Here is a 27,439-nt window from a genome sequence, read left to right as displayed (position 1 = left end):
TTAGGGAACATTTTGTTATAAAATACAGAAAAATAGTAAAACCTTTATATAACATACATACATAAGTAGCATAGGTGTATTTGTTAGCAATAGCCAACAAAACATTGTATGGATCAAACATCATAAAGATCATGTTCAGTGAAGATGTATTAACTATATAAAGTAAATTATATTGAATAAAAAAAAAAATATATATATATATATATATATATATATATATATATATATATATATATATATATATATATATATATATATATATATATCAAAACTTGAATTGTAATTAGTAATAATGCTTAGGACTTTATTTGAAAAAAAATCTCTCGCCCCACAAAGTTTGATCCTCAACGCTCTCCGTAGTCCGCCGAAAAAGGTAAACACGGAAGTCCAATGACTAAATATAGCGTGGATGAGATTGCTCTTACTGCGCGTCTTTTTAGTGATTCGCTTGAGTATAAATATCGACTAAGCGTAAAAACAGACAAACAGCTATTTTATTAAGTGTGCTGAAGTTCAATGGCTTCAGTTAAGCGAGTCGCGTTCGTGGTCGTCGGCGGAGGAATCGCCGGGGTAACTTGCGCCGAACAGGTACGAAATAATCCGCAACCGACCTACGGCGACTCCTCCGATAACCGTCCGATCTAACAACATCAAAAACTTTCGCAGATCGCGTCGCAGCTCTCATCGGACGAGGTTTACCTTCTGACCGCATCGCCCTTAGTAAAGACGGTTACAAATTTCAAACAGGTTTGTCATTTAAAGATCACTATCGTAGAAAAAAATGTAAGCATTTTTTATCGTACGCCCTTAAAATATGTTTTTTATTTATGAAAAATGTAAATTGAAGACTTAAAAAGGTCAAACATGGGGTGAAATGTAATACTAGAGCTGCATGAATCCAAAATTTGATTATTGGATTAAAAAAAAAAAAAGAATGAAACGCTACCTTTCTTCGCGCAGGTGTCGAAGACGTTGGAAGAGTTTGAAGTCGAGGAACAGCCGTCCAGCGTTTTAGAAGAAAAGCACCCCAACTTGAAAGTCCTGCGGTCCGCAGTCAGACTCCTGCGAGCTGAAGAGCACGTACGTTAAAAAAAAAAACAGACGCTTTGTGAACTTCCCAGGATGTTTGTGGTTGCGCCGCAGTGGCTTTTTTGAATTTCTGCAGCTTTTGCTAGCGGAGAACGGCCAGACGTTCCGTTACAAAAAGCTGTGCATCTGCAGCGGAGCCAAACCCAAGCTTCTCGCCCGGGGTGACCCTCGTGTGCTGGGCATTCGAGACACGGACAGCGCTCGGGTACGCTTTGGTAACGAAGAATAACGCGTGTTATTGTAAAAGTGAATGCGATGGCTGATGCTGTTTTGACAGGAGTTTCAAAAGCGGTTGTCGAAGGCTAAAAGGATAGTTGTCGTTGGCAATGGAGGAATCGCATTAGAATTGGTGTAAGTATCCGAATCATTCATATTAATATTATGGGATCTGCACAGTAAACACACCGTCACATCAGTCGCTTAAATACATATTTGTACCAAATTATACACATTTTATTATGTAGTTGCTATATGTGGTAATTCACATGTCATTTGGTATTATTATTATTATTATTATTATTATTATCAATCTCAAGTAAAAAAAAAACATAAACATTACAAAAAATCCACAAACAAATGGAAGTAATTAGAATTATGTAGTAGAAATATTAAACCGAAAACATTTACATTAGTGCTGTCAAACCATTAATCACTTTCAAAATAATAAAAGTTTTTGTTTACATAATATGTGTATGTTTATATAGACACACACATACAGTATATATTTGAAAATATTTATATATATATATATATATATATATATATATATATATATATATATTATTATTATTTTTTATTAAATAAATTTGTGCATGTGTGTTTTACTTTTTTTTTTTTTTTTTTTACTTAATTGATTGATTATTCTAATTCTGTAATAATTGAAGCATATGACGTGCATCTAAACTTTAGTTTGGAAGTCTAGGTCCAAATGCAGACAGAAAAAGGTACCAAAAAAAAGAGAGAGAGAGATTTATTGTTATGTTTTGTAACGCCTGCTGTTTTCTCCTGTAGGTACGAAGTCGAAGGCTGTGAAGTGATCTGGGCTGTAAAGGACAAAGCCATAGGAAACACGTTCTTCGATGCGGAGCTGCTCAGTTTCTCATTCCCTCACTGGAGGCTGACCAAAAAGAAAGATCTTTGCCATGCAAGAGAGCACGCTACACGACGGACAAGACTGGAGGTATGCTGGTTAGCACAGCTCTGCTGCCCTCTTCTGGCAATTTTGTTGGAAAGTAAAAATCGTGAGGGGGTGTATACATCTATTGTAGCTTAATATAAGTTTTACTTACATTGCCATAATAAGTAGCATGTACATTGTTCTATTTTCTATGTATGTTTCGTAGCAGGCCACAGCGGGGCTTCAGGAGAGCTTGGTAGTGCCTTGGGTCCAGATTGGCACGAAGGGATTGAACTAAGAGGAACAGTGCAGGTTTGAATCCAGTACTTTTTCACGCTTAACACGTAAACGGTCACTTTTCACTAATTCTGATTGTTCTCCTTCATTTCACAGAATTCCAGTGGAGTTCATATAGAATATGAGTGCGAGGTTGACAGGATCTACACCCAACAAGAGTTTGCGGAGTCTAAGCCCGACACACAGAATTCGGAATTAGGTATAATAATAATGATGATAATGATAATTATTATTTTGCAGTGCTTTACAGCTTTTTTTTTCTTTTTTTTTAGGGTTGTGGCCGGCGTATGTTCGGTTAACCAATGGGAAGATCTATGGCTGTGATTTCGTTGTCAGTGCAACAGGCGTCGTCCCAAACACTGAGCCTTTTCTCAGTGGCAACAATGTAATGAATGATATGCGTTTGAATTGACCGGTTTATTTCTTAAATATCATTTTGGTGATTATTGTTATTGATTATTAAATAAGGATGTGATATTAGAAGGACATCTGTCAATAATATATGAAGAGTTTATTTGCAAACAAAAAAACCCATATATATATATATATATATGTGTGTGTGTGTGTGTGTATATATATATATATATATATATATATGTGTGTGTATATATATATATATATATATATATATATATATATATATATATATATATATATATATATATATATATTAATTTTTTTTTTTTTTTTTTTTTTTCAAAAGTTACCATGTTTTTATTCAATTTTATTGTGTTAGTTAGCTGTTGTTGTTTGTTTTTTTTAACCTAGTCATAACTAACCCATAAAACCCCATAACTCATAAATAACATAAATAAAGTTTGGTTGAGATTAATTGGATTGCACAATGAAAAACACGATTTCTGGGAAATGTAGTCGTGTGTGTGTTTTTGCAAATGAGCTCTTCACATGTTCAGTACTGCTTTTTTTCATAATTTCTTTTCTTTTTTTTTTACTTTAGTTTTTGGTGATTATTATTATTTGTAGTATGTAATTTGATCGAATTGATCATACGTGCATATTTTCTGGGTTTGCCGGGTAAACTTAGGAACGTTTGAGTTAGTTTTGTCAATGAATGAACAGCGAGCGTCTCGATATGCCATAATTAATTTTTTCATTTTATGTGTCCCGTTTCAGTTTGAATTGGCGGGAGATGGTGGTCTGAGAGTGGACGATCACATGCGGACGTCTGAGCAGGATGTGTATGCGGCTGGAGATGTGTGTTCTGCTGGCTGGGAGCCCAGCGCTCTCTGGCAACAGGTGCAGCTCCATCCCTGTCACGTTCGTCAACGTGATGTTCAACAGATGTTCTGAAACCTGTCTCCTGGTATGCGTCAGATGCGACTGTGGACTCAAGCGCGTCAGATGGGCTGGTACGCGGCGCGCTGCATGGCCGCGGATGTGCTGGAGAAGCCTATAGAGCTGGACTTCTGCTTCGAGCTCTTTTCACACATCACCAGATTCTTCAACTACAAGGTCAGCCATTTCGTTCGTGTCTTTCTTTTTAAAAAATGCTCTTCTTTGTTGGTACCTGACTTTCTGAAGGAATATTGTTTATGTAATTACGGTCTCCTTAATCCATTGCAAGCCATTTAGTATAATAGTAATTGGGCTATTTTACATTAATATAAACATACAAATAATACGCAGTATAAATGAGTAAACGTATGAGTTGGGATTTGGTTGGTTTTGTCACATTGGTTGGTTTTGTCAACTCAAAACTAATCCTGTAACCCTGAATTAGTTAACAACCATCGTGGTACAGGCCCCTGGACTATTGAGTCTTCAACTGAAATAAACGATTAATTCAATTGCTACCTTAAATTCTAGAATTATTTATTGAAGAAGAGCATTCTCAGAGGGTTGCACATTTGATGATACACATGGCAACCATTTAACTTCTGTTTTTTTAGGTGGTTTTGCTAGGGAAGTATAACGCTCAGGGATTGGGTCAGGACCATGAGCTTCTTGTGCGCTGTACAAAAGGCCAGGAATACGTGAAGGTGGTCCTGACCGGGGGCCGAATGGTGGGAGCCGTTCTTATCGGAGAGACGGACCTGGAAGAAACGTTCGAGAACCTCATTCTCAACCAAATGGACTTATCCCGATACGGCGCGGAGCTTCTTAATCCTAATATTGACATCGAAGACTACTTCGACTGAATCGTTCTGGTCAGTCAGCGACAAAGAAGACGATTCATTTATTTTTTAAAGCCGCACCACGTAATTTATGTTCAAAAATAATCATTTCTTTCAATCACCAATCGTACGCTGGCATTGCTCGGTAACAAGAAGTCCCACCTTTGAGGCGACGCTGTCATGCTGAGAAGGCAAATAAACCCATTGCGATTTTTGTTTGAAAAATAAGCACTTCCTGTTACCTGAAAAGGCATTTTGGGATCAACATCCTCCCAGTGTGCCGGAAGGAGAATTCTCATCACATTTGCATCTGTTACGCAAAACGTATGCAAGGTTGGTTTCTCTTTCTCTGTTTGATTAAAAAGGGTTAGACATTAAGGGTTAGACATCTAGGGTTAGACATTAAATCAACTCTCTCAACTCATTAACTCAACCTTGTAGTACCAGTACCATGGTGTGTCTGTGTCCACATATTCAACTTCTGAACCAGACATCAGAGAAGAAGAATTTTAGCTGAAAACTCAACCCAACTCTGAAGTGAAAGTGGCACACCCCGTCTACTTTGTGTTTGCATACTTCGTGTTCCTTCGACCTAGTTTCTGTCTCACCTCGTCTCGTTATGTCATCACGTTCGGATGCGTCTCGTTTATTATCCTTTCGATTGAGTCCAGTTGGATTGAAACCCTTAGTATGGCTGAATCTAGATGAGTGACACAGGCATGATCGAAATCGTTTGCTAGTTGGCGGGTAATTAGTTACTTACCGTCTTTAGAGCTGATCTGGCCAATTGTCACACTTACCATCGACTCTAGAACTTTTACCTGCTTAATTGACGTAGAAATGACGAAGGATTAATCCACAACTTTCCACGAAATGGCTTTTGAGTCGACTGTCCACCAATGAGAAACTCTAAAATGGAGCCCAAGTTCATTATGTAACTGTAACATGAATACGTTTGGGTTTACAGGTACCATTATCAGTGGCCATATTTGTAGTTTTTGGAGTGAGCTATTGCTTTAGAGAACTTTGAGCTATTTACCAATGGATATGTCGAGAAAGCGAGTAAGAAAAACGTGGACTATTGAGTTGCCAAGAAATATATTTATTGAAGTAGGACTCTGTTCACAGGTTTGGGGTTGTATCCGTCGAGCTCCAACTCTCCAACTTCGAATGATTTTTCGAAGAGTTTTGCTCAAAATGCGAAGCTTCCGATGATGTTTACTTCATCTGGGTGGAAATAAATGTTACTTTCAAACGGTACAACATTAAATGACTTCCCTTTAAATCCATTAAATCTACTTGACTTCCATTGAATTCCATTAAATTTGCAAAAATATTTCCCCAAAGGCACCTCAGTTCTGCATTAATCTGTAGTATATAAATATTCCGCTGTTTTACGCACATTCTAGGTCATTCATTTTTTATATATATTCGAGCACGTATTCTGGATAAATCTGATTGGAATCAAAGATAACAAAAACCCTTGGATAGAGCGTATTGTCTACACAGCTATCATAGACGTTTTCTTTCAGGTCGTCATTGGGCGTACAGTAGTCTTCATGGCCTGTTTTGTATTTCCCCACAATAACGCGGGCAAGCAGCATGACTTTGGCTCCTTGCCTGGTGTTACTGTATTTGATAGCAAAGGATGCGTGTTTTGCAAAGTACGTTCCTGCAAAAATAATAAGTAATTGTTAATTAATAATTAAATATAAAGTATTTTATACGTTCGCAGCCCACCTTTGCCGTATACATGCCCCCTTCTTTTCTTGTCCGAAAGTCTGCAGTTAAAATTAAATGTGCAAATAGATTGAACGTTTTTTGCATCCGTGCCATGAAACAGCATTTGCTCTTCGATATCCGACTGTCCTTTTATCCTCATCAGCTGGATTTTTTTCCTAAGAATTCGAGACAGGAACAAGGCAATAAATTTTTTTAAATGTATTTTTTATAATTATAATAAAAGTAAAAATGTGATAAAACATGGATTTGTGGATTACAAATATTTTTATATGAAATATTTTTAAATGACTAATGGACATATGAATAAATTGATTTGTAAAGAAATATTATTATTTGAATTTTTTAATATTATTATTACTACTAAAAATGTCAGCTACAATGAAATCGCATATTATAACGTATATATGTTTTTAGTATAATGGGATTTTTTTTTTAAATATAAATGGGATTACATTTTTTATGTTAGAAACAGACGTATATGTCTACAAATTTGTGCCTTTTTTAGTATACATTATTATCATTATTCATTTTATTATATGGTAAAAGTTTTTAAGAGATTTTTCTGAAATCTTCTTAGATGTGTGTGTGTGTGTGTGTGTGTGTGTGTGTCAATATGCATTATCCATTGGTAAATAGCTCATGGTTCTTTAAAGGTATAGTTCACGCCAAAAAAGTTGGAGAATTTGGCTTTGTAGTGATTCACAAAAATCCTAGCATATTCTCATTACCTACAAAACAGTTCCCAGAGGTCCATATTCTGTATTCTTTTGATGGATATGATGGAATCGTGCAGTAAGCCGTCGTCCCTGGCAAATTTCTCAATCGCCTGATATTCAGTGCTATCTTTTCTCAGAGCGATTAACTGATTGAAAAAAGAGAAATTAAAAAAATAAATAAATAATAGAGAGAACGTCCGAACGTAAATGCAACGCTACAATAAGCACTTCCTGTTACCTGATAAGGCTTTTTGGGATCAACATCCTTCCAGTGTGCCGGAGGAGATGGAGAAATCTCATCACATTTGCATCTGTAACAAAAAAAACATGGTTAGTTTTACTTTTGCAACACATTCCTCGAGTTAAAGCCTAAAATACATGTAGATAATATATGTTCTGACTCATTTTGATTGATAGATAGATCTTACCTGAATTCGTTCGCGATCTGAAATGAACGTTTGATATGTTTTTCTTTCCCAGTTTTTAAGTTAACTTGCCTGCTCGCTAGAATTAAACACATTGATAAAAATACCATAAGGTGACCGATGAGGACATGAAAACATGTTGGCATTATTACTCTGTCATGGGTTTTTACAACACGGCTGTCCAATTATCAAATTTTCTTCCAAATGCAGTTACAAGTATTAAATAATATCACGACTGTAAGGGCATTATCGCCGTTTACCTGCGAAGTTAATCCGGAACTGACCTCCGGCGGTAGTCGTGGTTATAACGCCTTGTGGGTTTCTGAGGTAATATCTCTCCAGGTCGTCACTGGAGATGAAACCCTTTGGGTCGTCCTAAAAACGCGTTTTTAATAACTCTCAGAGCAGACATTTAAAAGGGGAATACGCTGAAAAAACACGACATTACCTCAACCCTGTGCCAGACGCCACACTTCGCCTTGTAGAACCAGTACCACGGCGTGTCGGAGGTGTCCATCTGTTCCTCTTCATCCTCGAGCGCCAAACCAGCCAGCTCGTCGCACATCGTACCGGGTACGCTGGAAAATTACTGTGTTGGGAAATATTTTCAAATACAATTTCAACCACGAACCCGTGTTTCTAGGCTAGAAAAAGGAGAGCGTTTAAAACAAATAATAATAAAAAAAAATACGCTGACGTAGAAAACGAAACTCTGGCTTTATTATGCTGGACGTACAAAGAAAACGGGCGCGGACGTCCTGATCTGGAGAGACGTCAAACATCATAACTGGAGAGCCTTTTAGTTTTCAATCAATCGAAGAGGCCCGTCGGGTCTCTTGCGCGAAAGGGGGCGTGGTCTCGGTGTTCTCATTCGCGGTTCGCTTGAGAATTTAGAACGTTTGGACCGCGCCGATTGGCTTGCTCGAGAATAAGCCGCAGAATGGGTTTCCACGGAAGTCTATAAAAGGGGGTTCTTCGAAAATCATGTCGCTAAAATAAACGGAAGACGAATTAAATGAGCAAACGTTATAACGCACACATAAAGAAAGAGAGATTGTTATGAAAGTATAAAACGGGCTTGGTCGGTGCTGTAAACTCTCGTCTTTGTCTCCTGACTAAAATATAACTTGTTGACTTTATTCCCATATGTATGAGAACGGATTCACCCACCAGCTCCTATGGCCCGTGTCACGCTGAAAAACAAAATATGTCTAAATACATTTTTACCTTCATGAAAAGGAAAGGATACCTAGCTGGGTTAAGTCAAACTGTCAAATATATAAGGCATTTTTCACAATTGACAATATAAAACTGCTAATTTCATAATATTGAGGCTTGCTCGCCCCCTATCGGCTGCCATGCATTCTTACAGTTTCACTTTCTCAATAAATGAAACAAGAAACTGTTCAATTTACGGGAAGAGGTAAGTTTTGTTGAGTTACTCTGTACAATACATTTGTAACGATATGTATTATTTTTTTGGTGATGCTAGTTATGGAATATTACCTTATTAACCATTAAAATATAGGCGGCTCATTCTGTAATTGCGGGTAAAAGGTTTTTTTTTTATCCAAATTGTTATTTTTTTTATTATTCGAATATTTTACGAATTACAGTCTAAAATAGTTTTTTTTGTGTAATCAAAATATTTTATAGATTTTGTCTTTTGTTAACAAAGCCCTAGTCAGTCGCTTAATTTTACTGTATTAAATTATTTAAAAATTTTATTTTTTTATGATAAAATGTGTCTGTTAATCCTGCACCAACTACCACATTTTCCCTTTAAATTGGTAAAATCATCCGTGGTTACAGAAAATGTCACTTTCACTCACTGAGAAGATCCAAGTCGCTGAAAAGTATCTGGAAAAAATATATTTTAATCTAAAACATCGCTTAAAAGTCAAAAGTTATTACGTAGAATGTCATTTTGTAATATTTTGTGTTTTATTTTGTAATGACTCCGTTACCACAGTATCAAAAGGAAAACTGAATTAATTACTGATCTCACATTGGGTTTTTTAAAGGTTCTTTAATCATGTCAAGCTAACAAATAAATCAAAACTGTGTGTGTGCGTGTGTGTGTGTGTGTGTGCGCGTTTAATACAGACTGGTATACTGCACTGTGCATAAATGCGTTGACTGATTTTATTTCACATGTTTTATTCCATGTCAGAAGATCTGAAAAATGGATTTGGCAAAAGAAGGTCATAGTTCAGCGTATCAAACCAAATCAGGCTAAATGCGTATATAATAAATAAATAAATAGGCAGAGAATGTATTTTTTTATACTTTTGGTAACACTTTTATTTTAGGGTTTCTTAACTATTTTTTTATTAGCATGCATATTAGAATATTAGCCATTTATTAGCAGTACTTAAGCGCGTAGCAATGCCTTTTTCTTCATCCCCTAATTCTACCCAAAACCTAAACATAACAGCTACCTTACTAACCATTAATAAGCAGCAAATTAAGACATGAATGAGTGAAAAGTAAGCGCTCCCCATTCTACAGCGTCACCGTCTTTTTCTTCTTTTTCTAAATGCAGCGTTGCTCGTCTTATTTTGAATGACTCTTCCATGCATGTTTGGGCTTTTTTTTTCATTTACGTTTTAAATTTTTATTTTGACATAAAAAATAATAATCCGCTTCACGATATGGAAGAAACGATCTGTCGCTACGTCCGTTTCATAAAGACTCTCGGGGCAAAAGTCTCTTTGCTGTTGTCTTTTGAACACGTACGAGAAGAGGTAGAGTTGTGGAGAGGTAGGCTACGAAAAACAATAAAACGCGAACGTGTGCAAATATGAAATACGTTACTCCCGGTACATAATTTTCATGGCATCACATTAAATTAAATCTACGTCGGATTTCTTGCGATCGACTTTTTTTTTTTGTCCTTTCATTCCTTAAAAGGACATTTTCTATTAATGTTTTGTATCATAAATTAATTTTAGAATTTAAAAAAAACATACGATCCATATAAAATATTAATATGTCGTATCTCCACCACAGACACAGTATTTTGTCCATTCACAGTTTTTCACCAAAAGGCACTTTTTTTTTTGCAGTTAACCGGCCCAAACCGTTCACGAGAACGAAAAAAAAAGCAGTCTTCTGAAGTCAGTAAAACTCGATCAGGTATTCGGGGTAGATCTGGTTGCTGTCGAATATAACGAAGATCTTCGGGCTCGTCGTGTCATCCACGCAGCTGTCGAAGAAGTTGGCGATGCTCGTGTCTTTGGAGGGCGGTCTGCAGTACTGGGGGTGACCCAGGGTATATTCCCCGATTAGGACCCGCGCCAGAAACATGCACTTGTACGGCGGGTCGCTCTGGAAGACGGGGGGCGCCAGGCCGTGTCTCTGCAGGATGAAGTTGTGCTTGCTGGTCGAGTGGCAAAACTTGCTCGAGTATCTTGCGTCGCGTGCGAAATAACTTCCTGCGAAGACAGAAATGGCGCACGCTCCCGTAATCGAGAAACGTCTTAATCTGCGCATCGATCGTAACGATAACAAAAGGTCAATTATGAGCTTAAAAAGTCTAAATAATGAGATGGTGACTTTCTATACGCTAATTTTATCTCAAAATAATAAGGTAAATTATTATTTTTTTGCAGAAATAACCATTTTAAACTCAGATATTAAAATCATAAGGAAGTTGACGCGTCTTCTTTAAAATAAAGAGTCACATTTATGGCTTAATTGACATTTAAAGCCACAATTATGATAAAATGTTAGACTTTCATTTCAGCAAAATGACCTTAAGTTCTACTTATCTCATCATTACGACTTAGTGTCTCATAATACATGATTTTAACTGTAATTTTTGGTCATAATTATGATTCTTCTTTAAACACGTCTGCTGTGTTCGACAGACTTCAGAGGTCGTACAGTTCCGAACCGAAAACAGTGCGAGTAAATTATTAGCTGAATAATCATTATTATTGTTATTTTAATGCCAAAAAAAAGATCATTGTGAACTGTACCTTTTCCGTAGACGTCACCGTGACTTCCCGTGAGACGCCAATCAAAGTTGTACGTGCATATGGCCTGTATGTTACTGTGACCGGTCCCGTGAAAAAGCATCTTTTCTTCAACATCTATAACATGTTTTATCTTTCTCAGCTGGGCCTTTTTCCTGTAACACATCGACATCGTATTCATTTATTGCGTTTTTTTATTATTCATTTATTTAAACTGGATTCTGTCATAACTGAGATGTTTTAAAAATGTTGCATTGAAAATTAAAGCTGCACTCCGTACCTACATTCGCCTCAAAACATTAGATTCATCCGCGCCGGAGTACGACGCACGCACGAAATATGCTTCCGCGAGAAACCGCAATAGCAGGTTTTCGAACGTAGATGGCGACAGAGAGGCAGCACACGCGGACTGCAGCTTTAAATTACAATAATTATATACTTGTAATAAGCTTAAAAAGTATACAGACAGACATTATTTACAAATAAACCTCTTAAAGGCGATGTCAAATGAGCCGACCTGCAGAAAAACTCCCACAGGTCCAGGTTCTGTACTCTTTGAATGGATCTGATGGGCTGGCTCATGGTCCTCTCGTATAACCGGGCCACTTCTTTGTACTCAAATGTATCTCTGCATAAAGCAATAAGCTGGAAGGAAACCAGTCATAGTCTCATAACCACGAGACATTCTGTATCATTAGAAGTTATTGTGTTTAACTTTACTTTCTCTCTGTATACCTGATAGGGTTCTTCTGTATTAACTCTTTCCCAGTGACTGGGTACAGGAAGGGCTGGGTTATCACAGATGAACCTAAGAAACACAAAATTGTGTTTTATATTTATAAAAATATATATAAAAAAATAATTGAAAAAAAAATATATATATATATTAAATATTATTTTTAAAATATTATTTATAATACTTAAAAATAATATTTATAATATATTAAATATTTAAAAAAATATATTATATATAATATTTAAAAATAATATTTATTATATATATATATTTTTATCATTATTATTTTTATTTATTTATTATTATTTTTTTTAATGGATATTCAAAATAGATTTTACAATTAAAAAGAACTGGGACTTACCTAAAGTCAGTAGCTGAATGCAATGCCCTTTTAATTGGCCTTTCTTTCCCAGTAGTCACATTAACTTGTTTCATAGCTAGTGATGCGATCAAAAGACGAAAAAAAGAGATGACAGCAATGACACACAGCCATTTACGACCACAAATCTAGACAAATGACACAATTTGTGTTTCGCTTTCGGCGACCAACCAGAAAAGTCTAATTTATAGGTATATTTGGCGGTATAGAAGTCCATTGAAGCATGCTGATGCTTGACGTAGTTTTGTTCGATTTGCTCATTGGTGACGGAACAACCCGTGCTGGGAACTTCCTGCAGTGAAAAGAGCAATGCCTTGGGTCAGCAAAAAAAAAAAAAAAAAAAAAAAGTCAGCCAGCTTATGAACTGCCATTTAGGGAACATAAACATGTGCGTACTTCAAACATGTGCCAGACGCCGCACTCGGCGAGGTAGAACCAGCGCCACTTGGCCTCGGAGGTGTCCATTTCTTCCTCGCATGACTCTTCGTCAGTGGGCTTCTGGAGGTCTTCTGAGCTCTCCAGATGCTTGACGGTGGCCCCGCAGTCCATCCTCAAAGCAAATACACAAATATGTCCATCTGGCCACCTTTTAAGTGCGTGACAACATGCTTTCATTAATAATAGCGTTGTTATAATTTGATTCCACCAGTCGCGACCTATATATATATATATATATATATATATATATATATATATATATATATATATATATATATATATATATCTAAAACGCTGAACAGATATAGTCCATCTATCGATTTAAAAATACATTCAACTTTCAGACTGCGCAAATCCAAGTTTTTGTTTACAGACTCTCATCTAGTTACATTTCATCTGTTTTCGCCGGTCGAGCTCTCATTCGTGAAAGACAGTCGTTTACCAAATAAGCCGGGGCGGTCGAATCAAAATACTTTTCGATATCGTTTTTTTGATTTTGCATACAGCCGCGTCCGCTGCGTTGCGTATATACCTTTCGGGGGAGAATAAAAAAAAAGCCCGCTTTCTCTCCGAGTTATAAATAACGTCGGGTCGATCTAATTTCGAGGCAGCATCTTTTCTGTCTGGGTTCTGTTTATGTTTCGTTTCCCTCAATCTCTGGCCGTTGTTCGCTCTACTTCCGCATTCGCCGGCCATGGCGTCACCGACGCGTCGTTCAACTCCGATTCGAGGGGAAGCGAGGAAAGAAAGATGCAACGTTTACTGCCCAAACAAATAAACGAATTTCCTTATGATCAAATTCGTCGTTAGGCGAACAAATAAAGGAAGAATGCTTCGTTCAAAAAAATTACCGCTTGGTTTTTGAAGTGATATTAACTTCCCGGGTTACAGTTATGGTTTATATACGGTGGAAAATAGTTTTATCCATATCATAATACGCGCTATTCCTCAGTCTAACGGTAGATGTCGGACACATAAACATTGCAGAATTCTATCTATCTATCTATCTATCTATCTATCTATCTATCTATCTATCTATCTATCTATCTATCTATCTATCTATCTATCCCTGTATGCAAACACGGGCATGTTAGCGCATTTCAGATAAAATAGGCACATGCAGCAAAATGAAAAAAATTCTAAAAATGCATAACTGAAGGCCATTCACGTCGGTTAGCGTAACAATATTAACGCGAACACTTCTAAAATGAGAGAAAAAAAACAAGTGGTCGAATATGTTGACACGGTGTGTAGTCCAGATTGTAGCGCTGCGTGACGCCGCACAGGACACGCCCCCTCCGCTCCTCGCGGTCCGCTCCTCCAGAAGATCCCAGCAGTCTGCACCAGCGCTCATGTGAGGGAGCCGCCGCAAACTTTGGTAAGTCCCAAAAATTCTCCCTGAATGCAATAATTTCACGTAAACGTGCATCAGCTGCTTTTTTTTTGCTTTGATTTGTTTTGGAGGAGACTTGCGCGTTTGCACTAAATCTGAAGCACATCTGATGCACCAATTAGTGTAAAATTCTTTGCAAGAGCTTGCCCACAAGTGTAGACTCATTGTTTTGCAAGCTGATGGATTTTTTTTTATTATTAGGCTAACTTTCCTGTTCAAAGAGAGGCACATATCGACTGATAAAGGCCATGGAGGAGAGTAGAGATGGAGGCGTTACTGATTGGGAAGCTATGGTGCCGGAGGGCCAGAAGGAGAGCGCCGAAAAAAGACCCGAGGCCAGGGAGAAATGGGCCAATAAGACCGAGTTCCTGCTGTCCATGGCTGGAGAGATCATCGGCCTGGGGAACGTGTGGCGCTTCCCTTACCTGTGCTACAAAAATGGAGGCGGTAAGTGAAAGTCAGGAGGACTGTTGAAGTACAAGTGTAGCATTGAAAGAAAGAAAGAAAGAGGCAATACGCCTGGGGCGTTTTAAAGCTCTGTGCTGAGGGAAGATTTGACCTTTAAGATCCAGCACATCAGAACTGAAAGCCCATGGTTTTTAACTCAATCAATAGACCACTATGTTCTTCTACATTGCTCAGGACAAATTTTTGTTACACATCATGGCTCTCTTCCCCAAGCGCATGCTTTTTTTTTTTTTTTTTTTTTTTGGAGCGCTTACTTTTAAAACTGCTCACACTTGGGTTTAGAGATTTATTTAAATCTCAATGCCAATAAATTCAGCTTCGGGAGGGAACCCATCTAACCCATTTGTGCTGTAAATATTGCCATTGTTTAAAATATTACATTAATGTTTTAGCTACTATGTGCAATTTTCAGCTCTGCAATTTTCAGCTCTATATATATATAAGTTATATTTGTTTAAAAATGTAATGTTGCAACCGTTTACCCTCGTTTGTTTAAATATGAAACATACAAATGATTTTTTTTTTCTTTCAAGTAAATGCGTTTGCAACCGTTTTCCCTCAAGCGATCAAGGGAAGCCGCAGTATAACGTTGCTCATTTAATGATATTTTATTGCTGTGTTAGGTTGCAACCCTTAAAGTTAATGGAAAGAGGATTTTTAGCGTGGATTATGACTAGTGACTCCCTTTTGTTGTGGTCTCTCCAGGTGTTTTCTTCATCCCTTATTTCATCTTTCTCTTCTTTTGTGGAATCCCGGTATTTTTCCTTGAGACGGCATTAGGTCAGTACACCAGCGAAGGGGGCATCACTGCTTGGAGAAAAATCTGCCCCGTGTTTGAAGGTGACTTATGCTTTCGAAAAAGTCTGTGTAATTAAATTCGAGTATTATTTTGCACATTTCTCACACAGTGTGGTATTTGTCCGCAGGTGTAGGTGTTGCCTCCCAAGTTATAGTGATTTACCTCAATATATATTACATTGTAGTCCTGGCCTGGGCTCTGTTTTATCTATTCAACTCTTTTTGGAGCACTCTACCTTGGACTTCCTGTGACAATTATTGGAACACAGGTGTGGTTTAATGCATTATGTTTTTAGATACCCTATTCATAAAAGCCCAAGACACTGAATAACTGTCAGGCAATTTCAGACTTGCCCAGTGGCATAAACATCGCAGCTTTGAATGTTAGTAATGTCAATAACTGTTTCTTTCTTAGACTTGCACAAGCATACTATCGCTACTTTACAAGCTTATAATTATTATTATTGATATTTCACTTTGGATTTGTAGCTCATTCCTCAAACTTTGTTTGAATATTAGGCTACTTACGTATGTGTGATTTGTTGAGTGGTATTAACACATTTCTAAATGATCGGATTTTATTTATTTATATTTTTGCACCAACGTAAGAACTAAAATATTTTATTGCGATATAAAATTCAGTTAAAGTTAAAAGTAAAATTAAGTAAAAACAAAAATCGGATGGGAGATACTGCATAATTAATAACTTAAAGTTTCAGTTTCGGGAAATAAAAATAGCTGCAGTTAGGAAATATGAAGTCACATTAAAAAGATACTGAACATTAAAAAATAATTGTGAGATACAAGGTCCCATTGTAAGATATGAAGTCCCAATTACAAGAAATAAAGAAGAAAGTCACAATTATTAAGCTGCAATTACAAAAATATAGACACAATTAAGGGAAATTAAGTCAAAATCGTGCAAAATAAAGTTGTGATTTTAAGATAAAATTTGCAATTACGATAAAAAAAATAAAGTCACAGTTAAAAATACATTTGCAATTGTAAGATTTATCAGAATTATCTGAAGTCACAATTATTTTATTTATTTATTTAATTAATCTGAGGCAGTAAAGATTTTTTACTGTTTGAATAAATGAAATAATTTCCTCAGATAGTTTACAGTGAGAGTTAATTACAATGCATCATGTATAATATACATATTAAAATAATAATGTCGCAAATAAGAATACAATGTAAATATAAATGACTGAGTTCCAATCCAGAGCACTTTTCACTGACTTTAATCTCCCATTTTGTTGACAGCGAACTGCCACAACATAAGTGCTACGTACACAGGTATACACAGATCTGACACTGACTGGTCTTTCCTCTACAATGAAACAGATAAATTCGGTGACAACTACAGCATGAGGTAACCTCGCTTAACAACAGAGTACAAAATCAAAACACTTCTGTTGTTCTCCCGGATGTTTACAGGGAAGACGTTCTTTGGATTCAGGCTTTGGAAGATTGCAAACACATTTGTTTGAAAACTTTCCTAAACAAAGACCCTTTTGTAATGCACTTAGAAAGACTTATTCATTCTTTGTTTGGCCTCACCTAACGGGAAATTGAAAAGAGCACAGACCGATGCAGGTGTATTTGGTTTTTTCGTGTTTTACGTTTCACTGAAATCCGTTAATTTATGTTTTAAAACTAATATTATATAGCTCTCCGCTTTGTGTTTCTGGAAGAAAATGAGCTGTTGGAAGAAAATGGCTTAAAACGTTATTTGGAGACCAGCTTAAATCGGCGAACCGATGTTTCAGAATAGAATACCACATCTGCTTTTGGTTGAAAAGAGTGTCCTCGAAAAGCTGTGGTGGACTCATAATCTTCCTTTGTCTTTCTTTCATCAGTTTTCAAAATGAATCCGAATGGCCGCCTTTCAAACTGATCTCCCCAGAACAAGAATACTGGTTGTAAGTTGTATCATTTGCTGCTTAAACATGCGGTATATGCATTAGTGCGTGTTTGTGACCATTTGAAACTGTGAAACTGTTACAATGCACTTCCAAACGTATTTGTTTGTTTCCAAACGTCATACAGTGCAAGGCGGCAATGGCTCCACTTCCATATTTTCTATTTTAACAACACAAAACTTGCTTTGCTTTCCGTCAGATACTCACGAAATGATTTGGTAGTGTCGGTAAGCTCACATAATAGTTCTCTTCCAAGTCTTGGACTACGAGTGAGATAACCCATGCTCTTAAAAGGGTGGGAAAAAATGTGCGACAAAGACATGAGATATTGAGAAATCTGGGCTGAACCACAGAGCCAGTGAACTCAATGAAAACATGTGTACAGTTTGCGCAGTTTCCTAAACTAAAACCCACAAAACAAACAGCAAACAAACATCTGCGTTTGAGACTTGACATGCACGAAACAAAAAAAAAAAGTTGTTTATAATTTGTGTGTACCCTCAGCCATCGTATGCTGCGGGTGGCGAACAGTGGTGGTCTTGGGAGTGTAAATGCCGATCTTGCCATGTGTCTTCTTTTGGCTTGGGTCATCTGTTATTTCTGCATCTTTAAAGGAGTCAAGACCACAGGCAAGGTCAGATGATGCCAGACACTAGCAAGCACGTTACATCCAAATCAACATGCTTACAACCAAATAGCAGCATGCTAGCAGTCATTCAAAACATGTGACCACACACCATCCAACAATGTAGTAACACATTAAAACCATAAAGCAACCTACAGTTGCAACTGTACGTTTACTCAGTTACTTCCGCAATGCTGTGTTTTGACCACAAAATTAGACGCAAATTAGAACACGTTGAAATGCATCGCATAACTGGTTTCCGCCACTGACTAAAAAATAAAAAATGTTTATTGCGTTCTTTTATCTCACAATTCTGACTGTTTTTTTTGCTCAGAACTGCTTGATACAAACTCGCAATCGTGACTTTTCTTCTCAGAATTGTGAGATATAAATATGATAAAGTAGGGGGGAAAAAAGTGTTTTAATTCGTTGGGTTACAAATAGCATAAGAGAGGTTTATCTTATTTATTTCTATATATTTTTTTTTACATTTTTATGTCACACAGAATAGGACACATTCCTACGTCAACTACCCATATGGTTTTTCGTTAAAGTAAAGTTACGTTTACGGTAATATGTCATTTTCCAACACTATAAAAATTTTAGCAACAACCGATCTAATACAATTTTGCTACTTTAATGTTTTTTTTAACGTGAGGTGATGCCGTAATTGTCTATGATTGTTTTCAGGGGTTTGTTAGTCTATGGGAATCTCTTTTCTGTAACAGGATAGCACTGTAATATCTAAGAAAAGTCAGCTAACCTGAGATGTATGTGTTGTTTTGCAGGTTGTGTACTTCACTGCTACGTTCCCCTACTTAATGCTGTTCATCCTTTTTATCAGAGGCGTTACTTTGCCAGGAGCCGCAACTGGAATTACTTATTATCTGTATCCTGATATCAGTAAACTCTCTAATCCTGATGTAAGTGCACACAATTATTACTTTCCATTTTGCATGCTATCTGTCCTGAGCAGCGTGGCTCTCCGAGGTTACAATCGACAATGTCCCAGAAACAGTACGATGAAATAATCATCCCAGTGATCTACGATTTCTCGTGGACCTGAGAGAGATGCACGATCACTTTAAGAAATTGCAGAGAGACAAAGTGTTAGTTTCACGGTGCAGTTTATGGCATAAATATATGCCTAAACCTGCCTGATCTGTAAAAAGCAGGTGGCTGGATGGCGGCGTGTGAAAATAAACTGGAAAAACTGGAAAAGATTTACTTGCAAGAATGAAAAATGCAGATCACGTTTTGACGAAGATTACGCAGACAAACATGTTCAGTTTCAGACGGCACATTTTATAACAATGTAAAAATACACGATAAGACCGGATATATGCATTTAAAAGGAATCTGATTTCACGTTATAATTGCAAAATGGCATGTTTTTCGTGTTACGTTTAATTGATGGAACAGTACATTGCTGTGAAGACCCATAAGACAGTAAATATTCTGTTTTATCCTGTGTAGAAAAATCCAAACATGTAAATCTGGGTCATGCGGGTGGTCTGGTTGGATCGGTATCCATAAAGGAACATTCTGTTTACAAGAAAATGAGCTATTAATGGTCTTAAGAACTCATTGACTTTGTAATGATTCCAGACAAGGAGGTTTGTTTCCCTGAGCCTCAGGCATTGCTGCTATCACTGGGTCTGTATGCAGAACTGGAGGGAAAAAAACAGATGTGCATAGACGCCGAAACATGTCTTTCAAAAAGGATTTTCTACAGAACTTTGTGAGAGGAGTTTCACAATGCAAGTGACAAAAGTATTTTCTAAGACAGGGATTTTCTTTGCTTTCACCGCAAAAAAACAAAACAAAATAAAGGTTGGCGGGAAAACGAGGTGAACATGTATCGCGTGGGAGGTGTTTTTGGCTTTTGGAGGGAAGCCACAGTTGTCTTGCGGGGTTTGCTTTGGATATGCAAGTACAGAAGGGAGGTGTAAAAAAATAAGTTTGTTGGAATTATAAAAGGCAGCTGCGAAAGTGAGGCAGCGGATGAGAGACCTTGGAACTGTGTAACAATCAAAGGGTTGTTATGTCCTCCACCCCTCTACTATTGCCAGTTTTGCATTGTAGAATTCAGAAATAATTGTTGTTTGTGAAACTGATATGAATTCATGTTTATAACTGTTGATATTTGGTAGCTTTTGGAATTAGAATTAAAGGGTTACTTCGCTCTAAAATGAAAATGTAATCATTAACCATAACCCCAAACCCGTAAATGCTTCTGTTGGGTCTGGATGCCCCTTTAAGGTTCTTTACCTGCCCGAAGACAACCCAATAACAGACACGAGAATTTGTTCCGAATGTGTAACTTGCAAGTGACGTCGCTTCAGTTGCAAGGGAAGCAAACTGTTTCCAGCTCTCTTCAGTTTGCTTCTGAAACGCAGCCCCTCACACATCTTTATTTATACATAAAGAAAGAGCAACCCCCATAAAAAGGTTACAATAGGGCACATTCCTTTCTTGTGGGTGCTTGATCCTAATTAGATATCATTTAGGTGGAATCTGCTTGGGGGTGAGTTCAGCAAGGGTTCAGCAAGGTGTCGGCTCTGGACAGCGTCCTGTCCTTTGTGAGTGTGTTGCCAAACTCTTTACCCACACACACAGAAGTTCTTCAAAACCATATTGATATATGAGACAATAATGTCAATAAAACTACAAAACAAGAATAGTAGTTCCAACAGCTTCCTTCGTCCTCAAGACACAGTTTAAGATAAAAACCAGGAGGCTTTTGGCTGTCAAGTAATGAACACTGTCAAGGCCTAGAAAAGCATTAAAGATGTTGTCAGAGTAGTCTTCCATCAGTGGTTCAACCGTAATGTTACAAAGCTTTAGGAATACTTTTTGTATGCAAACAAAAAAATCGGTCTCGTCTGGGTCTCTCCGTGTCACCGTAGAACGATTTTGAAGAGAATCAACTGGATGCAAACTGCGAATGCTTTTCTCTGCATTACAATCTCTCATTAACTAAGATTAATAATTGCTGTAGACGTATTGTTCATTCTTAGTTCATGTTAACTAATGTTGTTAACTAATGAGCCTTAAGTGTTACCGGCATGTTTAACTGCTATAGGGACATCAGGGCCAGGGGTAAGTTCTAGAAGAATAGGACAAGGTAAGGCATACATAAACTATTAAAACTAGTACAATCTGTACAATCTTCTGTACAATCTTCTGTACAATCACAAAAGCAGTATTATTCATAAAATGATAGTAGATTTGGGCATCCGCCTAGACACTCACTGCGAATACCACAAGCGGAGTGATAGAAATGGTGAAACGGTTGGAGTTCTGTTGTGACCAGAATATTGCATGCTTGGAAAAGGCTGCACGCCAATCAGATTCGATGACCAGAAAGAAACTGTCGTGTGTTTATGTATATATATTTGCTTCTTTGTATTTATAATCCTCAGTTTCTGTTATTTATTGGCTGTCCTCTTCATTGTAAAGTTAGTTTTTGTCTTTTTGGATTATCTTTTGCTTTTCCGATTTGTAAAAAAACTGCTTGCTAATAGATTCAACTTGAAATCTTCCTCTCTGCAACCAGCTGTGACACGTGGTCCAGTTTTTGTTTAACCCAGGACACGCATTTTATGTTCGTTTATACATGCCCATTTTTTAAATAAGAAGGGCTGCGTCCTTCTTCGAGGCATTTATTTATTCAGTAGAAGATCAGTATACACCAGAATCATGCCGGGATTGAACTTTCTTCTAACTCCAAAACCCCTGTTTGGGACCTCAATGAGAACACAATGAGCTCAAGAGAGGCCTATAGATGCTGCACAGTAGGACACCATAAAATGATAAAAACGCCATATATTTAGAAACGCGTTTTGCTTTAGTTTTGTGATGTGGATTATTTTCTTTCTTATTTTCTCTTGCCTTCTCGGGAACAAGACGCACGCACAGGAAGTGTGCATAAATATGTAGTTGGAGAAGGTATCATGCATATAGAGTTTAAAAAGTGAATAAACACTAGCATTACGAAACTGAATTGAAGGATGTGAGCCCTCTAACCCTGCTTATAATAACCAGATGTGCAGACTAGAGGCCCATTGGAGGAGTGCATTGCTCTGGTGTAATCAAAACTGGATGTCTACAGTAAATATATATATGTATATAATGCATCTTTTCCTATTTCATGTTCCGCAGGTATGGCGTGATGCAGGCACTCAGGTGTTTTTCTCCTACGCTGTGTGTCAAGGAGTCCTGACAGCGCTGGGCAGTTATAACAAATACAACAATGACTGCTACAAGTCAGCAACCTCCTTGCGTTTATTTTTTGCATATACATATCACAGTCATCTGCATTCACTGTTATTTCTCTACATTGCGTTCCACAGGGACTGCATAGCACTTTGTATTCTGAACAGCTCCACCAGCATCTTTGCTGGATTTGTTGTCTTTTCTATTCTGGGGTTCATGGCCCATCAGTTAGGCGTACCCATGGAAGACATAGCATCATCAGGTAAATATTGTTATGATAAGACGTCTAACGTAGTACACCGCATTATTTATCGACGTGCAGCACCTAAAATATAGACTCTTCTACTTTGTCGCGAAACATTTATGTGTTCTCACAAAACTATATATTCTAAAACTATGTATTCTAAATGCAGAAGTATCGTGTTCCCTCCTCACAAAACACGCATTCTTCCTCCCATCTCATTTTGCGCGCGGATATGGGTCCGTATTTTACATGGGAAAAAATATGTGGACACTAACTTCTAATTAATGGGTTACAGATGCCGTTTCAGTCTCCTCAAATAAACATTTACAGTGCAGTGAGGCGTATCAAAGAGCCCGGTGACTTTAATGCCTGCGTGCACATCAAGTACTGTTTCTGGCGGGAAAGACCTGCACAAAGTTCTGAAACTCTTAAGATACACTTTTAAGAATCCGACCGCAAGCATGGCCGCTCTTGTCCTCGTCAGACACAGCCTCTTGCTATGTTGCTTTCCACCACAAGAGAGCATCTCAGGCAAACACACGCGGCCTATTTAAGTCTAAATGCAATTTTGGACCAAAAATAAGCCAATGTAAAAATTAGGATTTAGATATTTCAGATAACTTAACAAATAAATAAACAAATATTTGATGGTTATGCAACAATAATGAAATACCTATTCATTTCAGGTCCTGGACTAGCTTTCATAGCATATCCTAGAGCCCTCGGTCTGTTACCTGGACCCCAGTTCTGGTCCGTTCTTTTCTTTTTTATGGTACTTCTTCTGGGCCTTGACAGCCAGGTACGGTTGTATAACACCGCGCAGCATATATAACGTCATATTTTATGTCCGTTTTGATTAATGTTTGAGGGTTTGCTTTCATGTCTTTTGAAGTTTGTGTGCGTGGAGAGTTTAGCCACCGCTCTCACAGACCTATTTCCTGGAGTTCTAAGGAAGCGGCGGGAACTTTTGGTGTTAGGAATCGCCGTCATCTGCTTCTTATTGGGTTTGCCATTCATCACAAAGGTACAGAAGAAAAAATATTGACATTACACGTTAGGTATTTTCAAACTTTACAGCATACTATATTTTAGGGAGGCTTCTATCTGTTTACTGTGATGGACACCTATGGCCCGAGTGGAACTAATCTGCTCTTTATTGCCTGCTTTGAGACGATTGTTGTTGCGTGGGTTTATGGTAAGAGACGATACAATACATATACTATGCATACTATACACTGCTATTTTTATCATTCTTATTGAATGGCTTTTTTCTCAGTGACACAATATTAGTAAAATGAGTTGTGAATGCTGTTTCACTTTGGCTCTCAGCACATATATATATATATATATATCTCAATTATGGGTTGTCATTGAACATAACTAGTTCAAGTTGAGTGAATTAATCATTTAGCACTTTTTTCATAAAACTTTCCCTAAAAAAACTAATACTAGAACTGCAGTAACTTAAAATGAGAGAAAAAGCAAACAAGAAAAACCAAAATGTCACGCAAATGGCTGGTTTGCAGGTGCAAACCGTTTCTATGACAACATTGAGGATATGATAGGATACGCACCATTTCCTGTGCTGAAGTACTGCTGGCTCTTCATTACCCCTCTCATCTGTGCTGTGAGTTCACATTTCGTTTCTCTCTCCCTCTTCTGAAACTGTTTATTGTCTCAAAACCTGCGGTGTTTTCTCATTAGTTCCTCGACGGTTGTTTCACGTTTCATTTGGCATCCTGCTATGCGTTCGTTCCTTCAATACATTCCATTAATCTGAGCGGTTTATCTGTCTTGGTTTGGATCTTTTATTTTCTCAAAGTTTTAACGCTCAATGAGTACAAGAGGCAAGCTATAGGTGCCTAAAATAGATATACGCATTTCAGTTTTATCCATAAGCAATTTTCAAATGATGAATTCGGTGATTCAGCGGTTATTTCGAGGCCAGTGTTGCAGAGCTCGGGCTCTTCGAGGTCTTAACCCTATCGTGGTGCGTGCACTATATAGTCAGGATGCTGTATATATGTTTTGTGTAGTTACACTCATTGAACCGCGATTGAGTTTTTCCATCAAATTTGTGATTTTTTTCCTCTCCCTCAGGCTACTCTGCTGTATAACCTGCTGGGTAGTAAATCTGTGTCTTCTGCTGATCAGTTTGTGCCGGACTGGAGTTACAAATTGGCACCTTTGCTCACAGTCATTCCTATGCTTTGCATCCCAGTCTTCTTGTTTTTCTCTTTGGGAAGGGTGAGTAAAACCGTCAATCCACGCGACCCATCCATTCATCATTTAGTCATGCATCCACTCATCTTATCTCAGTCATTTCCATCTGTCACAGCATCTGTCCTCCATTCTTAAATACAGACACTGACTTCTTACCATTTAATTCGAAACGCCGCGCGTAAATGTAAATGTCAAACGATTGATCACGATTAATTGCGTCCAAAATAAGTGCTTTTATTTAAATGATATACTGTGTATATTTATTATGTACATAAACACACACGGAAAGATATATTAATTATGTGGTTTTATAATAATAAGTATATGAATATAAATATAGTTTGAATCATTTTAAAAAATGTATACCGCATGTGTGTGTTTGTTTTATATATACATAATAAATATACACATAACACACGCGCACATATTATGCGAACAAAAACTTTTATTTTGTATGCCATTAATTGCGATTAGTTATTTGACAGCACTAATAATTTAAATAGCGGTATAATATTACAAAATTGATTTAAAAAAAAATTAGAAGGCTATTGTAAAAATTAAAGTCAGTGCACATCTTAAAATTGACTGGAATATGCAGTATATAATATTTATAAACATTACAGAGTACTTTTTTAGTAGGGAGAACAACTCAGTCATATAATTGTAATGTTTTGACAGAGTTTACATTTCCATGGTAACAGAGTCTTCTCTGATTGGTCGTTGTTTGTTAAGGATTGTGGGTAATGTAGTTCTTCACTGCGAACTGGGCAAAAAGACTGAAATTATGTTGGCTTATATTAACAACCTCAGAGCCCATGGTAGGTCTATCTTGAAATATTTAAGAATCAGTTAATTGTTCAAAATGCATTCCCGGAAACCTGTGATATGTAACAGCACCTACTTCTTCAAACAGGCGTCATGCAATTTGTAGTACATTTATTGTGCAATTAATGTATCAGTCTTCTTCCCATCTCCTCAGGGTCGTGACCTCATCACTCCCTCTAGCGACCTGAAACAGCTCCGACCAAACAGCCCACGCCTCACGCTGTTTAATCGCGTAATCATTAAACCACAGAGAACTCAACACATTCAGGAGGACGGAGAAGAGAAAGCAAGCAAAGAGCACACCAGTGGAGTTTGAGAAGGCAGAATGATGGCTATATATTATAGAGCATATAGGACTTTGTATCAAATAAAATCTTTGGATAAAATCAGTTCATCTAAATATAAAGTATAGTATATTAGATTTCTTGACAATGCATTTCATGACAGTGTATGAGACTGCTATTACTCAGGAGGTCAAATGAACAAAAGGTTCAGCTAGAATTTTGACTGTGTTAATATGCATAATTAAAGGGATTGTTCACCCAAAAAAAATGTAATATAAGATTTATCTAAGATTTAGGTGACTTCTCAGTAAAACAGTAAATAACTAAAACTTTGGTCCTTGGTGATTCAGAAAATGCAAATCACCCGTTTTTGAGAATAAAAAGCATATCAAGGAACACAAAATTAATATCCCTGGCTACTGCCAAAAACAGAAATATTAACATTTTTTGGGAGAACTGTCCCTTTAAGAGTACTGAGTACTGGGAACTGTCCCTTTAAGAGTACTGAGTGTTTTTTATGAGTCTTCTCAGGAGAAATTAAACTGTTTGTATGAGTTCAAACTAAGGGTTAGTGCAGCTGTAATTGTATAATATGAAATTTATATGACTACTCTATGAGAAATAGAGTTCATGTATGGTGTAAATTTGTCTCATTTACTTTTGTCATCTCTCTCACGGTATGAATACAGATTGTTTTTTTTAATTTCTCAAAATTTAGTCATTATATTTAGCATTCTTCAGAACCTCGTAATACTCATAATGTATTTTTAACTAGACTTCTCTGTACCACTTTTATTAATGCCATTGTAGTTTTTGATACATTTTATTAAACATACTGTTCTTTCTTTTTTTAAAAATGTGTTTTTCCTGGGTTCAAATAGTCCATTCTTTGTTGCTACCATATACTGTATGCTATATTACTATTACATTATGAGTCCGAAAAAATCATAATTCCTCATGGGACATCAGCATCTCTTTCTCTTTCAGTCAGTCATTAGCTGTTCTCATCTAAGCCTCTCATCCATGTAATCTAAAGGGACATTCAATTAACAGATAATGTCATGTGATGGCTTCAGGGTCTATCACTGCCTGTCATAACACAAAGGGGGCGGGCTTAATGGAGGAGTTTACTCTGGGGAACCAATTAGGAAGCAGCTCTGAGTGTGGGAAGTTTTAAGAGAAGCAGTTTCTGGACATTTTGAGGAGATTAGGATTAATTGTCAGTTTTAAAGGTCAATATTTTGATGCTATTTTGTTCTGATAGAATATGAATTCCAAAAATAATTAAATCTAGCTCGCTTGCATAAGTCAAGTCACCTTTATTTAGCAGCTTTACAGGGATAAACGGGAAAATACTGATTGAACGACGCAAACACAGAGC

At 37.1% G+C, this 27,439-nt stretch overlaps 4 protein-coding genes across 6 annotated transcripts; 2 read left to right on the top strand and 2 right to left on the bottom strand.

The window, feature by feature from the left end:
• Window positions 1-345: 345 nt before the first annotated feature.
• pyroxd1 (pyridine nucleotide-disulphide oxidoreductase domain 1) lies at window positions 346-5,163 on the top strand. The gene is given in 13 exon segments (XM_043237997.1): window positions 346-588; window positions 667-747; window positions 961-1,080; window positions 1,166-1,294; window positions 1,367-1,440; window positions 2,101-2,168; window positions 2,171-2,269; window positions 2,433-2,518; window positions 2,600-2,702; window positions 2,776-2,888; window positions 3,638-3,760; window positions 3,839-3,976; window positions 4,414-5,163. Coding segments are annotated over 13 exon segments (1,455 nt in total). The 5' UTR covers window positions 346-516; the 3' UTR covers window positions 4,663-5,163.
• Window positions 5,164-5,724: 561 nt separating this feature from the next.
• On the bottom strand, window positions 5,725-9,661 carry LOC122343498 (protein mono-ADP-ribosyltransferase PARP11-like). Its single transcript, XM_043238002.1, has 7 exons — window positions 7,971-9,661; window positions 7,783-7,897; window positions 7,526-7,601; window positions 7,336-7,408; window positions 7,110-7,243; window positions 6,379-6,536; window positions 5,725-6,310 (listed from the first exon to the last, which is right to left on the bottom strand). Exons 1-7 carry the CDS (start codon window positions 8,085-8,087, stop codon window positions 6,060-6,062), a joined length of 924 nt encoding a protein of 307 aa, XP_043093937.1. The 5' UTR covers window positions 8,088-9,661; the 3' UTR covers window positions 5,725-6,059.
• Window positions 9,662-9,800: 139 nt separating this feature from the next.
• LOC122343497 (protein mono-ADP-ribosyltransferase PARP11-like) lies at window positions 9,801-13,775 on the bottom strand. Of its 3 annotated transcripts, none has more exons than XM_043237998.1 (8): window positions 13,498-13,775; window positions 13,014-13,167; window positions 12,789-12,909; window positions 12,600-12,675; window positions 12,238-12,310; window positions 12,020-12,147; window positions 11,506-11,657; window positions 9,801-10,959 (listed from the first exon to the last, which is right to left on the bottom strand). In XM_043237998.1, the coding sequence occupies exons 1-8, from the start codon at window positions 13,749-13,751 to the stop codon at window positions 10,643-10,645; spliced, it is 1,275 nt and encodes a 424-aa protein (XP_043093933.1). In that variant the 5' UTR covers window positions 13,752-13,775; the 3' UTR covers window positions 9,801-10,642. The 3 variants fall into 3 exon arrangements, with proteins under 3 accessions (XP_043093933.1, XP_043093934.1, XP_043093936.1); XM_043237999.1 differs by having other exon boundaries at window positions 13,014-13,203; window positions 13,588-13,775; XM_043238001.1 differs by having other exon boundaries at window positions 13,588-13,775.
• A 521-nt stretch (window positions 13,776-14,296) lies between these two features.
• On the top strand, window positions 14,297-26,909 carry LOC122343493 (sodium- and chloride-dependent GABA transporter 2-like). Its single transcript, XM_043237995.1, has 16 exons — window positions 14,297-14,433; window positions 14,650-14,895; window positions 15,622-15,756; window positions 15,843-15,983; window positions 16,981-17,089; window positions 17,577-17,639; window positions 18,144-18,273; window positions 19,053-19,187; window positions 22,429-22,532; window positions 22,620-22,744; window positions 23,413-23,525; window positions 23,619-23,750; window positions 23,819-23,921; window positions 24,253-24,353; window positions 24,827-24,973; window positions 25,929-26,909. The coding sequence occupies exons 2-16, from the start codon at window positions 14,697-14,699 to the stop codon at window positions 26,088-26,090; spliced, it is 1,899 nt and encodes a 632-aa protein (XP_043093930.1). The 5' UTR covers window positions 14,297-14,433; window positions 14,650-14,696; the 3' UTR covers window positions 26,091-26,909.
• Window positions 26,910-27,439: the final 530 nt, after the last annotated feature.

Source organism: Puntigrus tetrazona, chromosome 4 (assembly GCF_018831695.1).
Source record: "Puntigrus tetrazona isolate hp1 chromosome 4, ASM1883169v1, whole genome shotgun sequence".
Taxonomy (NCBI): domain Eukaryota; kingdom Metazoa; phylum Chordata; class Actinopteri; order Cypriniformes; family Cyprinidae; genus Puntigrus; species Puntigrus tetrazona.
The sequence above is the reverse complement of the archived record's forward strand: the minus strand, read 5'-3'. Positions and strand labels throughout refer to the sequence as shown.

What these genes read in the sequence shown, in the direction of transcription:
- LOC122343497 (XM_043237998.1), bottom strand. Translation starts at nt 13,751, where the DNA reads ATGGCCGGCGAATGCGGAAGTAGAGCGAACAACGGCCAGAGATTGAGG. An exon ending in CGACCGCCCCGGCTTATTTG is followed by an intron (nt 13,168 to 13,497) that starts GTAAACGACTGT and finishes ATTTGCTTTGAG; the next exon opens with GATGGACTGCGGGGCCACCG. An exon ending in CTGTGGGAGTTTTTCTGCAG is followed by an intron (nt 11,658 to 12,019) that starts GTCGGCTCATTT and finishes GATGTGTTACAG; the next exon opens with GAAAAAGGCCCAGCTGAGAA.
- LOC122343493 (XM_043237995.1), top strand. Translation starts at nt 14,697, where the DNA reads ATGGAGGAGAGTAGAGATGGAGGCGTTACTGATTGGGAAGCTATGGTG. An exon ending in TTCTGGGCCTTGACAGCCAG is followed by an intron (nt 23,526 to 23,618) that starts GTACGGTTGTAT and finishes TGTCTTTTGAAG; the next exon opens with TTTGTGTGCGTGGAGAGTTT. An exon ending in TGTTTTTCTCTTTGGGAAGG is followed by an intron (nt 24,974 to 25,928) that starts GTGAGTAAAACC and finishes CCATCTCCTCAG; the next exon opens with GGTCGTGACCTCATCACTCC.
- LOC122343498 (XM_043238002.1), bottom strand. Translation starts at nt 8,087, where the DNA reads ATGTGCGACGAGCTGGCTGGTTTGGCGCTCGAGGATGAAGAGGAACAG. An exon ending in GCGTCTGGCACAGGGTTGAG is followed by an intron (nt 7,898 to 7,970) that starts GTAATGTCGTGT and finishes ACGCGTTTTTAG; the next exon opens with GACGACCCAAAGGGTTTCAT. An exon ending in CTCTGGGAACTGTTTTGTAG is followed by an intron (nt 6,537 to 7,109) that starts GTAATGAGAATA and finishes TCGAATTCTTAG; the next exon opens with GAAAAAAATCCAGCTGATGA.